The sequence below is a fragment of the Schistocerca nitens genome, chromosome 3 (assembly GCF_023898315.1).
Source record: "Schistocerca nitens isolate TAMUIC-IGC-003100 chromosome 3, iqSchNite1.1, whole genome shotgun sequence".
Classification (NCBI taxonomy): Eukaryota; Metazoa; Arthropoda; class Insecta; order Orthoptera; family Acrididae; genus Schistocerca; species Schistocerca nitens.
Genome location: NC_064616.1, coordinates 411,897,700 through 411,912,480, shown reverse-complemented (window position 1 = coordinate 411,912,480; position 14,781 = coordinate 411,897,700). Strand labels below are relative to the sequence as shown.

Sequence of the window (14,781 nt, the reverse complement as noted above, 5' to 3'; positions counted from 1 at the left end):
GGGTATCCTGTTATTTTTGATTATTACACGGATCTGATCAGCTAGTCTTTGTTCTGTTAAAAATTTTAATTCTGGGTATCTGGTAATAAATGTTGTGTATACTTGTGATCTGTATCCAGTTGTGTTGGTTCCTAGGTTTGTTGCTTGGTAATAACAGAACATGAGGTGTCGATTAACTTCATCTGACCATCTCATCCTCTGTCTTTGTTTTCCTTCTAGGGTGGTTGCAGGAAGCATATCCTGCAAAACACCTCTATTTGGATTTAAATCATTTTCCAGTTGGCTAGCAGTGTCGTTACCATTGTGGGCGGGCATAGGGTTCAAGCGTCGTCCCCGACCATGACGGCGCTTGTCCGAGGCTTCTTTAGTTCTGTCCTGAACCAACTAATCACACTAAAGGGGGGTTAGCCCTATTAGTGGTTTGTTCTTTTCGTCGCCTTTTACGACTGGCAGAACATACCGGAGGCCTATTCTTTTCCCGGGCCTCCACGGGTTTTATTATTATTATTATTATTTGATTACTTTCTCAGACTTTTTAGAAGTCTGGTTAAGAATGGAGTGACGCGGACCTTTATCAAGCGTCACTTCCTTTTTGCTGTACGGTACATGTTATATTGCATTTAGGAACTTTCGGGTAATTGAACATGTATCAATAATTACGGATTTCTGTAATTGTATATATATGTTTGGATGTAGCTGTATTGCATTGATGTATTGGTGGATATTGTGTGGTATGACTCCTGTAGTTGATAGTATAATTGGTATGATGTCAACTTTATCCTGATGCCACATGTCTTTGACTTCCTCAGCCAGTTGGATGTATTTTTCAATTTTTTCTCCTGTTTTCTTTTGTATATTTGTTATATTGGGTATGGATATTTCGATTAATTGTGTTAATTTCTTCTTTTTATTGGTGAGTATGATGTCAGGTTTGTTATGTGGCGTTGTTTTATCTGTTATAATGGTTCTGTTCCAGTATAATTTGTATTCATCATTCTCCAGTACATTTTGTGGTGCATACTTGTATGTAGGAACGTGTTGTTTTATAAGTTTATGTTGTAAGGCAAGCTGTTGATGTATTATTTTTGCGACATTGTCATGTCTTCTGGGGTATTCTGTATTTGCTAGTATTGTACATCCGCTTGTGATGTGATCTACTGTTTCTATTTGTTGTTTACAAAGTCTGCATTTATCTGTTGTGGTATTAGGATCTTTAATAATATGCTTGCTGTAATACCTGGTGTTTATTGTTTGATCCTGTATTGCAATCATGAATCCTTCTGTCTCACTGTATATATTGCCTTTTCTTAGCCATGTGTTGGATGCGTCTTGATCGATGTGTGGCTGTGTTAGATGATACGGGTGCTTGCCATGAAGTGTTTTCTTTTTCCAATTTACTTTCTTCGTATCTGTTGATGTTATGTGGTCTAAAGGGTTGTAGTGGTGGTTATGAAATTGTAGTGGTGTAGCCGATGTATTTATATGAGTGATTGCTTTGTGTATTTTGCTAGTTTCTGCTCGTTCTATAAAGAATTTTCTTAAATTGTCTACCTGTCCATAATGTAGGTTTTTTATATCGATAAATCCCCTTCCTCCTTCCTTTCTGCTTAATGTGAATCTTTCTGTTGCTGAATGTATGTGATGTATTCTATATTTGTGGCATTGTGAGCGTGTAAGTGTATTGAGTGCTTCTAGGTCTGTGTTACTCCATTTCACTACTCCAAATGAGTAGGTCAATATTGGTATGGCATAAGTATTTATAGCTTTTGTCTTGTTTCTTGCTGTCAATTCTGTTTTCAGTATTTTTGTTAGTCTTTGTCTATATTTTTCTTTTAGTTCTTCTTTAATATTTGTATTATCTATTCCTATTTTTTGTCTGTATCCTAGATATTTATAGGCATCTGTTTTTTCCATCGCTTCTATGCAGTCGCTGTGGTTATCCAATATGTAATCTTCTTGTTTAGTGTGTTTTCCCTTGACTATGCTATTTTTCTTACATTTGTCTGTTCCAAAAGCCATACTTATATCATTGCTGAATACTTCTGTTATCTTTAGTAATTGGTTGAGTTGTTGATTTGTTGCTGCCAGTAGTTTTAGATCATCCATGTATAGCAAATGTGTGATTTTGTGTGGGTATGTTCCAGTAATATTGTATCCATAATTTGTATTATTTAGCATGTTGGATAGTGGGTTCAGAGCAAGGCAGAACCAGAAAGGACTTAATGAGTCTCCTTGGTATATTCCACGCTTAATCTGTATTGGCTGTGATGTGATATTATTTGAATTTATTTGGATATTAAGTGTGGTTTTCCAATTTTTCATTACTATGTTTAGGAACTGTATCAATTTAGGATCTATTTTGTATATTTCCAATATTTGTAGTAACCATGAGTGGGGTACACTATCAAAAGCTTTTTGGTAATCAATGTATGCGTAGTGTAGCGACCTTTGTTTAGTTTTAGCTTGATATGTCACCTCTGCATCTATTATCAGTTGCTCTTTACATCCTCGTGCTCCTTTGCAACAGCCTTTTTGTTCTTCATTTATAATTTTGTTCTGTGTTGTATGTGTCATTAATTTCTGTTTAATGATTGAAGTTAATATTTTGTATATTGTTGGTAGGCATGTTATGGGGCGATATTTAGCTGGGTTCGCTGTGTCTGCTTGATCTTTAGGTTTCAGATAAGTTATTCCATGTGTAAGTGTATCAGGGAATGTGTATGGGTCTGCAATGTAACTGTTAAATAATTTAGTTAGATGTGAATGTGTTGAGGTGAACTTCTTTAACCAGAAATTTGCTATTTTATCATTTCCAGGGGCTTTCCAATTGTGAGTAGAATTAATTGCTTGGGTGACTTCATGTTGCAAAATTTTCACTTCAGGCATTTGTGGTATCATCTTGTATGTGTCTGTTTCTGTTTGTATCCACCGTGCATGCCTGTTATGTTGTACCGGGTTTGACCATATGTTGCTCCAGAAGTGTTCCATGTCTGTTATGTTTGGTGGATTGTTTATTTTAATGTGTGTGTTATCTATTGTCTGGTAGAATTTCTTTTGGTTTGTGTTGAATGTTTGGTTTTGTTTCCTTCTATTTTCACTTTTTTTGTATCTTCTGAGTCGTTTGGCTAATGCTTGTAATTTCTGCTTCTTTTCGTCTAATTGCTCTGTCGCTTCTTGTTGTGAGATTTTACCTAACCTTTTTCGTTTTTTTTCCGAGATTTCATTTCTTATAAATTGTGTTAGCTGTCCGATGTCTTTTCTCAGTTTTTCTATTCTGATCTGTAGCCTGTCAGAATATATTATTATTATTATTATTATTATTATTATTATTATTATTATTATCATTATCATTATTAAATATTATCATATGAAATGCACAGCTCACCATAAGTTATGGGCCATTCACATTTTACACTACTCAAAATCAATACAAGAATATTGGTTTCTCTCAATGAACAGTTTAAAATTAATTGTATTTGTGATGCCAAAATCTTAACTAAATTTTTTTCATAAGTGAAAACATTTCTCATGAGTGATTCCCTTCATTGTTCATTTCTCAATGAAAGATCATGCCATTGAACTAATTAACAAGGCAAGAATAATTCCATTACAGATCAATATACAAAGAGATGTGGTAATAATTCAGTGCAGCTCAACAGCCTGGTGCAAATCTTTCGAGTGGACCCCACTTTGGTGACTTGTGTATCCCTGACCTACCTCAATAATCCTGCTGGGAAAAAGGAACATACTGTTTAATGTACAATCCAAGCAACATGTTGTTTTTTGCAAATTGTCACATCATTGAGAAATGAAGGCTAGGGTAAAGGCAGACTGATGTATTCCATGGTCCACTGGTATTCCAACAAGTTACCTTTCTGTTTCCAAGCACATGCTTTAGCATTAGACCACTAGGTTTAACAGAAGTGTAATGAACAAATGCCTTAATACTATTATTGACTCATAAACCTTTATCATTACCATTAGACCACGAAGCTCAACAGAAATCTAGTTAACAGATACTTTAATTCTTTTATTGACTCATAAAAGGTTATGATCACTCATACACACAAGTATGGAGGCAAACAGAGAGCTATAGTAGAATGATGATGAAGATGTCTCATACTCTGAGGAGCATAGGGAACGATGCGGGAGACCCGCACCCCCGACTAGACAAGGTCCTAGTGGAGGTGGTTTGCCATTGCCTTCCTCCAACTGTAATGGGGATGAATGATGATGATGACAACACAACAACACCCAGTCATCTTGAGGCAGGGAAAATCCCTGACCCCGACGGGAATCGAACCTGAAACCCTGTGCGCAGGAAGCGAGAACACTACCACAAGACCACGAGCTGCAGACTTATAGTAGAATAGAGGCCAAATAAATTGGTATAAAAAAAAGAACAAAGGGAGCAGAAACTACTGAAAGGCAGCCATGGCGAGGAAAAGAATAAACTACTTTAGAATAAGGAGGCTACCTGTCTATGATTAGATCAGAAACTAATACTAATACCTATTCCTCTAGTTCCTCCTGTCCTGTCCACATATTTCTGTTTCTCTTAGCCATATACACAGTCATGATAATCCTCTTCATTCCTTCCTGCCCCAAAGTTACTACTTGGGTATGATATTTGTTTTTTCTTCATTTTTTCCAATTATTCTTTCCATATGCTTACCTGATTTTTTTTCATATTGTGTCTAGGTTGTTCGTTTCTTTACATCTTCCCACCCACATCATTAATAATTTAACTGTTTTTCTAGTCATCACCAGTTTACTCTCAGACCTACAGTATTTATAACTGGCGGTGATGTCTTATTATTTAAACCATTACATAACACAATTAAACCACATCATGAATCCTAAATATCTAAGCATAATGCTCACCACTCCTAACTAATGTAACATGATCAGGTGTTGTGCTGCAACAGGTAGTGGCACAGGAATTGAAGATATGCAACAGGTCAATCCCTAGAAACTCTCCAATTAACAAAATCCTTTCTCACCATGCAAATACCAAGCTTAAATCAAGGAAACCTGTATGATACCTCAACAGTCTCCATCAAACAACCTTTTGCAATTTAGAAGAGCACTGGAGAGCTAATTTGACACTGCCTGCTGCACAGTACCTAGAGAATCAGTTTGATAAAACTATACTTCCTACAGACATGCAGCTGGAGCTGCATTAACAACATCACAACCATGCATGAAAGTGGCATAGCATCCCTTTATAGACAGGATATTAATACAACTCATAGTATAGTTGAACTGCAATGCGGCAAACAGCAGAACAAACTATTAGTGAATGTGCAATAAGAAGAATACAAGCTGACTGGGATGACTTCATAATAACCACACCACAGGTTATCATATGGTTAAGTTACCTGGTTACCACTGATAGGACTGTAAATACCTTTGGATTAAAGGAGACCACTCACAGCAAAAAATAAAAAATAAAAATTAAAAAATTGAATTTTCAATAGGGACACAGTCAAAGTGATGTGTATAGATGGAGAGGGAGGTGGGAGGCAGGGAGAGTGACTGGGAATGAGTTGCTGGTGGCTCAGAGAAGTCTGACAACATAACTTCCAGTCCCTACTTAAATCCATTGGCCCTTCCCAGAATACCTCCCCTGAGTCCATCACCCTTTTCACCTCAACAGCATCCCACACACCAACCTTTTCATGTGGCCCAAAATCCACAAACACAACAATCCTGAATACCCCATCATCCCACAGAGAGAATTTCCACTCTTGTTGAGCAACACCTATAACCAATTGCTCAAAAACTAGCATTCCACATCAAAGATACTATCCCCTTCCTTCACCTCTTGGATCTTTACTCATCACAGTTGATGTCATGTTCCTATACACCATCATCTCTCATGCCAGTGGACTTGCCACTATCAAACACTTCATCTACCAACATCCTTCAGGCTCCAAACCCACCACTTCATTCCTTATACAATTTGCTAACTGTATCCTGACCCATTACTACTTTTCCTTTGAAGGGAAGATACACAAACAGAGATTTGGCACCGTCTTAGGACACCCGCATGGCAACTTCCCATGCCAACCTATTTGTGAGCCATCTAGAAGTAAACTTTCTAACCTCCCAAAACTCTCAACCCCTAGTCCAGTTCAGGTTCATTGAAGACATCTTTGTGATCTGGACTCAAGGTCAAGACACCCTATCCATATTCATTCTCAACCTCAACACTTTCTCCCCAATCTGCTTCACCTGGTCCTTTACCCAGTGCACCACCTACCTGGATGTTGATATCCACCTCTGTGAAGGCTCCATTTACACCTTTGCCCACAGCAAACCCACTATCCACCAACAGTACCTGCTTTTTTGACAGCTGTAATCCCTTCCACACAAAAAAAATCCCTCTCATGCAGCCTAGCCACCTGTGGACAATGTATCTGCAGTGATAAGAACTGCCTTGCTCAGTATGCTGAATGCCTCATGAAGGCCTTCACAGACAGGCAATAAATACCCCACAAAACCTAGTATAGAAACAGATCTCCCATTCCATACCCTCACACATCCCCAGTCCTCTCATAACCTCCAAAACTCAGCTACAAATGAGTGTCCCCTTGTCATCTAATATCACTTTAGACTGGAACAACTGGACCATATCCTTTGCCAGACCTTTGATTATCTCCCATCCTGCCATGCAATGAGACACATCCTACCCAAGATCCTCCCTACCCTTCCTAAAGTGATGTTACATCACCCATCCAACCTACATAACATCATAGCCCATCGCTATGTCACTTCCAGTCCCTTACCACACTGATCATATCCCTGTGGCAGACCAAGGTCCAAGACCTGCTCAATTCACCCACAAAGAACCTCCTGCTCCAGTCCTGTCACAGATTTATCCTACCTCATCAGAGGCTGGGCCACCTTTGAATGCAGCCTTGTCACATAACAACTCTTGCTGCAAACAATGAACAGCTTTTTATGTTGGTATGACTACCAATGAGCTGTCCACCAGGATAAATAGCTCCCACCAAACTGCTGCCAAGAACAAAGTTGAGCACTTGGTGCCACAACATGTAGCTGAGCACAATATGCACCTGAACACAATATGCTCAGTTTTAATGAGTGCTTCACAACCTGGACCATCTGGATCCTCCTATCCACCACCAGCTTCTCTGAGCTACAGAAATGGGAGTTATCCTTACAACGCATCCTCCACTCTTAATTGTCCTGACCTCAGTCTCTGGTAATGCACTGTCCCCAAACACTCCAACTGTTTACCTTCCTCCATCCTGTCACTCACTCCAAAGTCATGCCCCCAAACTGCCTTCACTGTGAACCACTCCCCACTGGCTTATGCAATTGTGTATTACATGACAAGCCCATATACCTGCCAACCCTCCCTCCCACATTCCTAGTCAGCAAACCAGCTGCCTCCCTCCAAGCTCCCCACTCCCTCTCCCTACCTCCCAACTCCCTCTCCCTCTACTCACGTCACTTGACATTACCCCTACCACAACTAGTCCATGTGCCAAAAATATAGTACCATGTAGGGGCATAGGCATGTGTATATGTGTTTTTGTGTGTGTCTGGAGTTTCTGTCATTTCTGTGTGCTTATCCACAGCACTTCTGCCTTTGGTGAATAGTCTTCTTTAATTCAGAAGAATTTACATTCTACTAGAACTTTCCTACAACACAGAGGACTGTGATATTGATCATGCTTCTGAATGTTCATTTGTTATAATTTTATACTAGTTTCTTAATATTTTTATTTCTTAATATTTCTGTTCTTTGTGTGCCACTTTTTTCATCTACTTCTATCACACAATTGACTGATTTTTTGTGTTCAACAACCTGTGCATCAAACATTTGTACACTAGTGTTATGGGTAAACAACAGCTGAAAAGAGTAAATTACACCACTGACTTAAATGCCTATTGCAATATTGCAGTAACTTAAACAATGCAGTGTGTCAAGTTGTCAGTTCTGTGGATGTAATTAAGTTAAAAAATGTCAGCACATCATTTCTGATGGAATTTCATTTTATTCATCTTGTCATTTGCTCACTCCAAATACGTGTTCCATTTCCTACTGACTAAAGAGGGTAATACATTAACTAAAGCACTTCATGAAACTTCAGTTGCAAATGTGAGATATTCTGATATCCAATGCAAATGCTGCAATGATTACTCAATAATTGTAAATGGAAATTACATTGTTTATGGATCAAAATTTACTTTTTCATAACATAATATACAAATCAGTTCACTCACATCAAGATAACAAATTAATCTTTTGAAACATAAAGGAGTCTATGATGTGACACCCAGCACATGAATATACACTTTTATAATAGTATTTATGTCTTTTCAATGGATTTTGCCCATTCTGGATCACTGGAAGCTACATCATCTGGACGACCCCCCATGTGACGGTACTGCCATTCAGCTGCACCCCAGCCTTTAACTCCATTCACTTTAAAATTTCCTAGGCATTCCACCACACGTGTTTCCCACTCCCAACCAATATAAAATTCAGATCTCTCAAAGATTTCTACTTGAACATGGTACCATATTCCTCCTGAAACATTAAACAAAACAAAAATATGTAAGTCAGTTTAAAATTTTACTGATATCTTCTACAATTATTTACTAATCCTTCATATTATTTATATTATTTCATGTTACCCTGTGCTAGAAAATTTTGTACTTACAAATGAAGTCTGTCTTGGAATATCATTTTATAACATGACAAGAATAGATGTCGAACAGAATTTTAAAATAAAGATTAAAAACTGTTATGAGAGTGAAATAAAATAAGAATATATTATTTGTCAAAAATAAAGGACTAACAAAAATGTCTTGTGACAGAAGATATGAAATGTTAAGGTCTTTGGCCCAGTCATTACTTTGATAATAGCTCAAGGAAAGTAGGTGAGGAGGGGCAGTACAGATCAAAAAGTTAGAAAAGAACTAAAAATAACAGAAATAGGAGGAAGTCTTCTATAATTCTGGCTCAAGAGATAAATCCTGTAGATGCTGAAAGTAAGAACAGACTGCAATGGTCAATATTGAAGTTATTAAGCGTTGACAGCAAGCTGCAGTCAATCATGTAGTAACAGACACAAATTAGGACAAGTTATAGCATATGAAAGTAAGTGTATGTGTAGTCTATAGGGGAGAGTTAGGTTAACTGGACAGGTCAGGTCAACTGGTCCATGCTTGTAAATTGTATCAGAATCTGTTTTCTGCATCTTCCAGCAGATGGCTCAAGTAACTACTCAGGTCAAAGATCTTCAGCTACCAGTAACAGTTGAAAAGCAATAAACAACTGTTTTGTGTGGCTTTCTTTGTTTCCGAGGTCCCACATTTTTTTCTGGCTCATATTGTTTGTTGTTTATTTGTGACTTCAGGAAGAGTTTTGGAGAAGTCAAATACACCATATCAATTGTAAGTGTTTACCCTTTACAGCAGATGGTTCTGTTTTTGACTAACGTTAGTTTAGCAGTTGTTTTAGTGACATTAAAAGAAAAATGTGTGGTTAGGTTAACTGGACACCAAGGCAGTTAGGTTATGTGGACCGGTCCAGTTAACCTCAACATAACTATTTACATTTGTAACTTACACAGCTTTTAATTTCAAAATATTTCAAATAATATTTAGTTAGAATAGTGATGAACTGTACTTAAGGCCTGTTTTAGCTGAGGTATAGGTTTTTCTTTCAGAAGCCACGAGTTCGTATTCGTACAACTAACCACCAGTCGTATTCAGCTGAAGATCTTAAACTAGCTGTGACAGCTATCAAAGAAGGAACTAGTGTTCGTGCAGCATCTAATCGGTTTCAGATTTCTTGAACAACGCTAAAACATTATGTCTGCAAATCTGCTGATGACCATGAAGTAAACTTCAGGCCATCAAATGAGCACAAAAGGGTGTTTACACCAGCAGAGGAGCTTTCTTTGTGTTCCTACTTGAAAGAAATTGCTGGTATGCATTATGGTTTATCATTCACAGATACGAGGAAGTTAGCATATGAATTTGTTGCAGCTGACAAGAAGGAACTTCTGGCAAACTGGCAACAACAAAATATGGCTGGGAAGGAGTGGCTTCGTTCTTTTATGAAGAGGCATCAGCTCTCTCTTAGACAACCTGAAGCTACTAGTCTGAGTTGTGCTCAATAAGTCAAATGTTGGTAAATTTTATGCCAATTTGAAGGAAGCTTATAGAAACTTCAAATTTGGTCCAGAAGACGTCTACAACCTTGATGAGACTGGCCTCACAACAGTACAGAAGCCTGGAAAGGTAGTGTCTCCATGTGGCCATAAGCAAGTGGGGAAGATAACTTCTGCAGAGAGAGGCACACTTGTAACCATGTGTGGCATAATTGGGAGCACTGGAAAAGCTGTTCCTCCATTTTGTGTGTTCCATCGTGTCCATTTTCATGATCGCATGCTCCACAATGCACCACCTGGAAGTGCAGGGGTGGCTCAAACCTCAGAATGGATGACCGGGGACATATTTATGGACGTATTGGCACATTTTGTCAAACATGAATGACCAAGCAAAGAAAAGCTAAAACTTCTTATCATTGACAATCATGAAAGCCACATGTCCATAAGGGCAATAACATTTGCCAAAGAAAATGGCATAGTTTGTTAACAATACCACCACACTGCAGCCATAAGCTGCAGCCTCTGGATGTTGCCATTTTTGGGCCTTTCAAGTCCTTTTACAACAAAGCTTGTGACAGATGGCTACTAAATCATCCTGGTCAGACACTGCATATCTATGATGTAGCAGGACTAGTAGGTGAAGCATTTCCATCTGCTTTCACTATGTCTAATATCAGCAAAGGTTTCAAAGCTACAGGAATAATGCCTTTCAATGATGAAACATTTAGTGACGCAGATTTTTTGTGTTCATCTGTGACAGGCCAACCATTTGAGCCAACTGAGAATGAAGTTGTTTCAGAAAGTCATGTTCCTAATACAGTTCTAGGTTCAGTTCCTCCACCTCCTCCTGCATCTGCTTCTCATCAAGTTCCATCAACTTCTGCTGATAATCTCATTCCTCATTGCCCTCATGGACAAGAATTCAAAGCAGAACTGTTTGTGGCTCCAGAAGCCTTGCTTCCATTTCCAATGTGTGGTCCCCAAAAAAGAAATAATCGCGGCCGAAAGAAAGGAGAATCTCTTATTCTTACAAGTTCAGCAGTGAAGGCTCACCTGGAAGAAGAAGCCTCTGCCAGAGATGAAAAGAAGAATAAAAAGAATAAAAAAAAGAAACCTACTCCACAAGAACCAGATTCATCATCAGAAGACAGCACTCACTTGGTTTTAGAAGAATCCGATTGTTCATGGGATGAAGACATTGAAGCAGATGAGGATATTTCAGAAATTAAAGCTGGTGACTTCTTAATTGTTAAAGTACATGGAATTAAAAAAGACTCAGGTAGCAATTACATAGCTGTTGTGAAAAAATCTCTTACTTCTGGGGCTGAATTGATTTTCTATAAGCGGCACAAACCGTCTAACAGATTTTCCATAAAAGATGACAATGCATTTGTTGCCACTGCAGACATTATTATGAAACTACCCCAGCCCCTTAAAGACTACCATCAAAGATTTGAAGACATGATTTATTTCAATGTCGATTTACATGAATACAGCCTTCGTTAAGACTGCTTTTATTTAAAATTTCAATCAGTACATTTGACATGTAATGTAATAAAAACTAAATGTTGGTGAAATATACTTTAAAACATTGTAAAACTCAAAATTAAATGTATTTACTGTATTTCTATTGATTTTACTACCTGGACCAGTTAACCCTACCACCTTGGACCAGTTAACCTTACCGGTTAGGTTAAGTGCTCATTTTGCGAAGTAGTTTATTACCTCAGATTTCACACAAACTGGAAGTAATACAGTGTCCTTGAACACTACATTGCAAAGAAAACATGTATCCTAGGCTTCCCATAAAATTAAACACTGATAAGTTGTACAGAAAATGATTCAGACCAATTTTAAAAAATGTGGCCCAGTTAACATAACTCTCCCCTACTGGGAACTGACAGATATCTCACTGAGACTGGGTGAATGAGGTACATCAATTAGAAAGACGATGTTATAAACATATGTACATGAATATCAGTCATTAATGAGACTCCTTAGTCTCATGTATGAAGAGAAATGCTCCCTTTCACTTTTAGGAATGGTAACATTGAGATGAATGAAGCTATATTACTTTTATGGACAAAGGTTTGGTTGATCAATGGAAAGTGGTAAAAACTTTAATGAATTCAGTGGCATATCCATGATGTTTTCTATGTCAGAATAATATCATTTGCTGTAAAGGTTATTACTGCAGGAACAGATGTCAGTTATGGTAGTGATGTAAAATAATTGGATGGTGTACTTAATGCAAACCAATATGTAGGGAGTGTTATCAGACATATGGACATCTTCATCAAGAGAACTAGAGTAGGACTTTAAAGCAGCCAAGTTAATTTGTTAACAAACAAAGAGTAAAGTTGTTAAACAGATTTTAGAGTTTAATGCACAATTGAGTCAAAAAAATATACAGTTACTCTCGAAAACCTGAAACATTATCAATGTTACAACACTACAAATCCCATCTCTATTGACATTTTAGCAATGACTTCAGAAATCTGCTATTTTGTCCAGAATATTTAAGGTTTTATCTTTTTTAGAAACAGATATAGACACTATAGTGTTAGAAGAACATTATTTTTATATACGTATACTCATTGATATCCTTTGTCATTTCCAACATGTCTCTTTTTACACAAAATAGTGCAAAACATGATTATAATACCAAAAACAAAAACAATCTGTATAAGGACTATAAAAGCTTAACATTGGTACAAAAAGGAGTGAAATACATGGATACTCATATATTCAATAACTTACCAGAGCATATCAAAGGTCTTGTAAGTGACAAAGATCAGTTTCAGAGTGAATGAAAGAACTTCCTGTTGGCCTACTCCTCCTACTTCATCGATGAATATCTTCGCAAGGATTATAGCTCATAACTCTGTCTGCATTAGAATTGTACAATATCCATTTGACTCTTTCCATATCCCAGAGACTCCTCTCCAAGGGATCCATGGAAAACGATAAATGTAATGTAATTTATGTGTTTACTATGCAGTGTATATACAACTAACATGTACTTTGCTACTTTAGCTGGGAAGTATAAACATCAAGTGGTATTTTAGTCTTTGGCTAGCTCTTTTGTACAGGGACTGTCAGTATATCTTTTTAATACTGTACATACTTGTATGGGATGCATTTAATGACTGTCTTGAAGACTGTTGTTTTCTTATGTTTGATTGGACCACTTCTGTAGTACACTGAATACTGAGGAAGGGTCATGTAACCTTTCTGAAGACTATTGTTTTCTTTTATTTGATTCGAACATTTTGTTGAACATCAGACATTGAGAAAGAGTCAAATGATTTGTTAATGGCAAATTGTTATTGGCAAAGTGTGCTCTGATGAAATTAAAGGTCATCACCATAAGTGGATCATTTGAGTTGTATCTCAATTTAAAATAGCTAGCAAGACTAAACCCTGGTTTTGACTGACATTCCATTTCTCTTCCTCAAGGTTATATGAAGAGCTTTCCTGTGTTGTAGAAATTTGGTCACCACCTGTTAAAATCAAAAACCTGTTCCGCAATTACTATGGGGTCTGTAATCACAGTTCTCTACTAAACTACTACTCTCAGGAAGGAACCTTGCAGAAATGAATGAAACTTATGTTGGCTTCCTGTGACATCACCAACTGTGAGAAAGGTGTCCCTTTAGCATTGTATGATGAATCCATCACTGAAGAAACACTAACCACAATAAAACACTTATGCCAAGAAAATATGAAAAAGATCCTATTAGAAATAAGTGAATCAATTGCTACTCTCAATACACTGCATCAGCAATTTCATGTGAATGCTAGTAACTCATTAGTGTTATTTACTTTTAATCTATTACACAATTTTGTTACTGTAAGTGACTGTATTAACATCTCACATTGAATGCTTCTCAGTTATTTTCATTAACTATTTACAATGGAATAGATATGATGTGACTAACTTCTTCTGGTGTAAGGGACAGTGAAAGGGGTGAGGGTTGGGGATATAAACCCTGAATCAGCTCTGAGGCATTCCATTCCTCAGTGTACCAGATGACGGTAACACGGTGATTTACCCATTGGACACTGACATCTGGCTTTTCACGCGTGAACTATTTTGCAGAATATATATGGTTATTGAATGAACATGTGTGCCTTCAGCTGATTTTATTTCAGCCAAGCATTAGCATCTGAGGTTAATAGTTGTTAAGGGATATCTGGTAAATGGTTAAGCCAAACTTAGTTTCTTCTATTTTATAGTTCTGCACAGTTCCTTGAGAATCACATCATGAGTCACAATTCTGTGTGCCATTAGAAAGAGATGCTCAGTAAATACAGGGTGTGATTCAAAAGTTTCAAGACTTAACTCAGAACTAGAAATTTATTGGACATTTAAGTACAGTGGACTAAAATTCTTCAGCATCAACACAGTGCTCCCAGTGCATCTTCCACTGTTCATAGCCCTTCTGGAAGGCCTTGGGCGTCATGTTGTCAAAGGCTCTCATCGAAGCCTGCTGGATGGTGTCGATGGAATCGAATCACTTCCCTTTTATGCCTGTCTTGATTCAAGGGAAGAGAAAAAAGTCACTTGGAGTCAAGCCAGGGTTGTAGGGTGGCTGTGGCAGTGTTGTCACATTTTGACCAA

At 37.6% G+C, this 14,781-nt stretch overlaps 1 protein-coding gene across 1 annotated transcript in view; it reads right to left on the bottom strand.

The window, feature by feature from the left end:
• Window positions 1–8,081: 8,081 nt before the first annotated feature.
• The window catches only part of LOC126249617 (uncharacterized), a 78,425-nt gene continuing 71,725 nt past the window's right edge, over window positions 8,082–14,781 (bottom strand). The window contains exon 8 of the mRNA XM_049951286.1: window positions 8,082–8,566. Within this exon, the coding sequence (XP_049807243.1) occupies window positions 8,346–8,566 (221 nt within the window). The 3' untranslated portion in view covers window positions 8,082–8,345. The remainder of the gene's footprint in view (window positions 8,567–14,781) is intronic.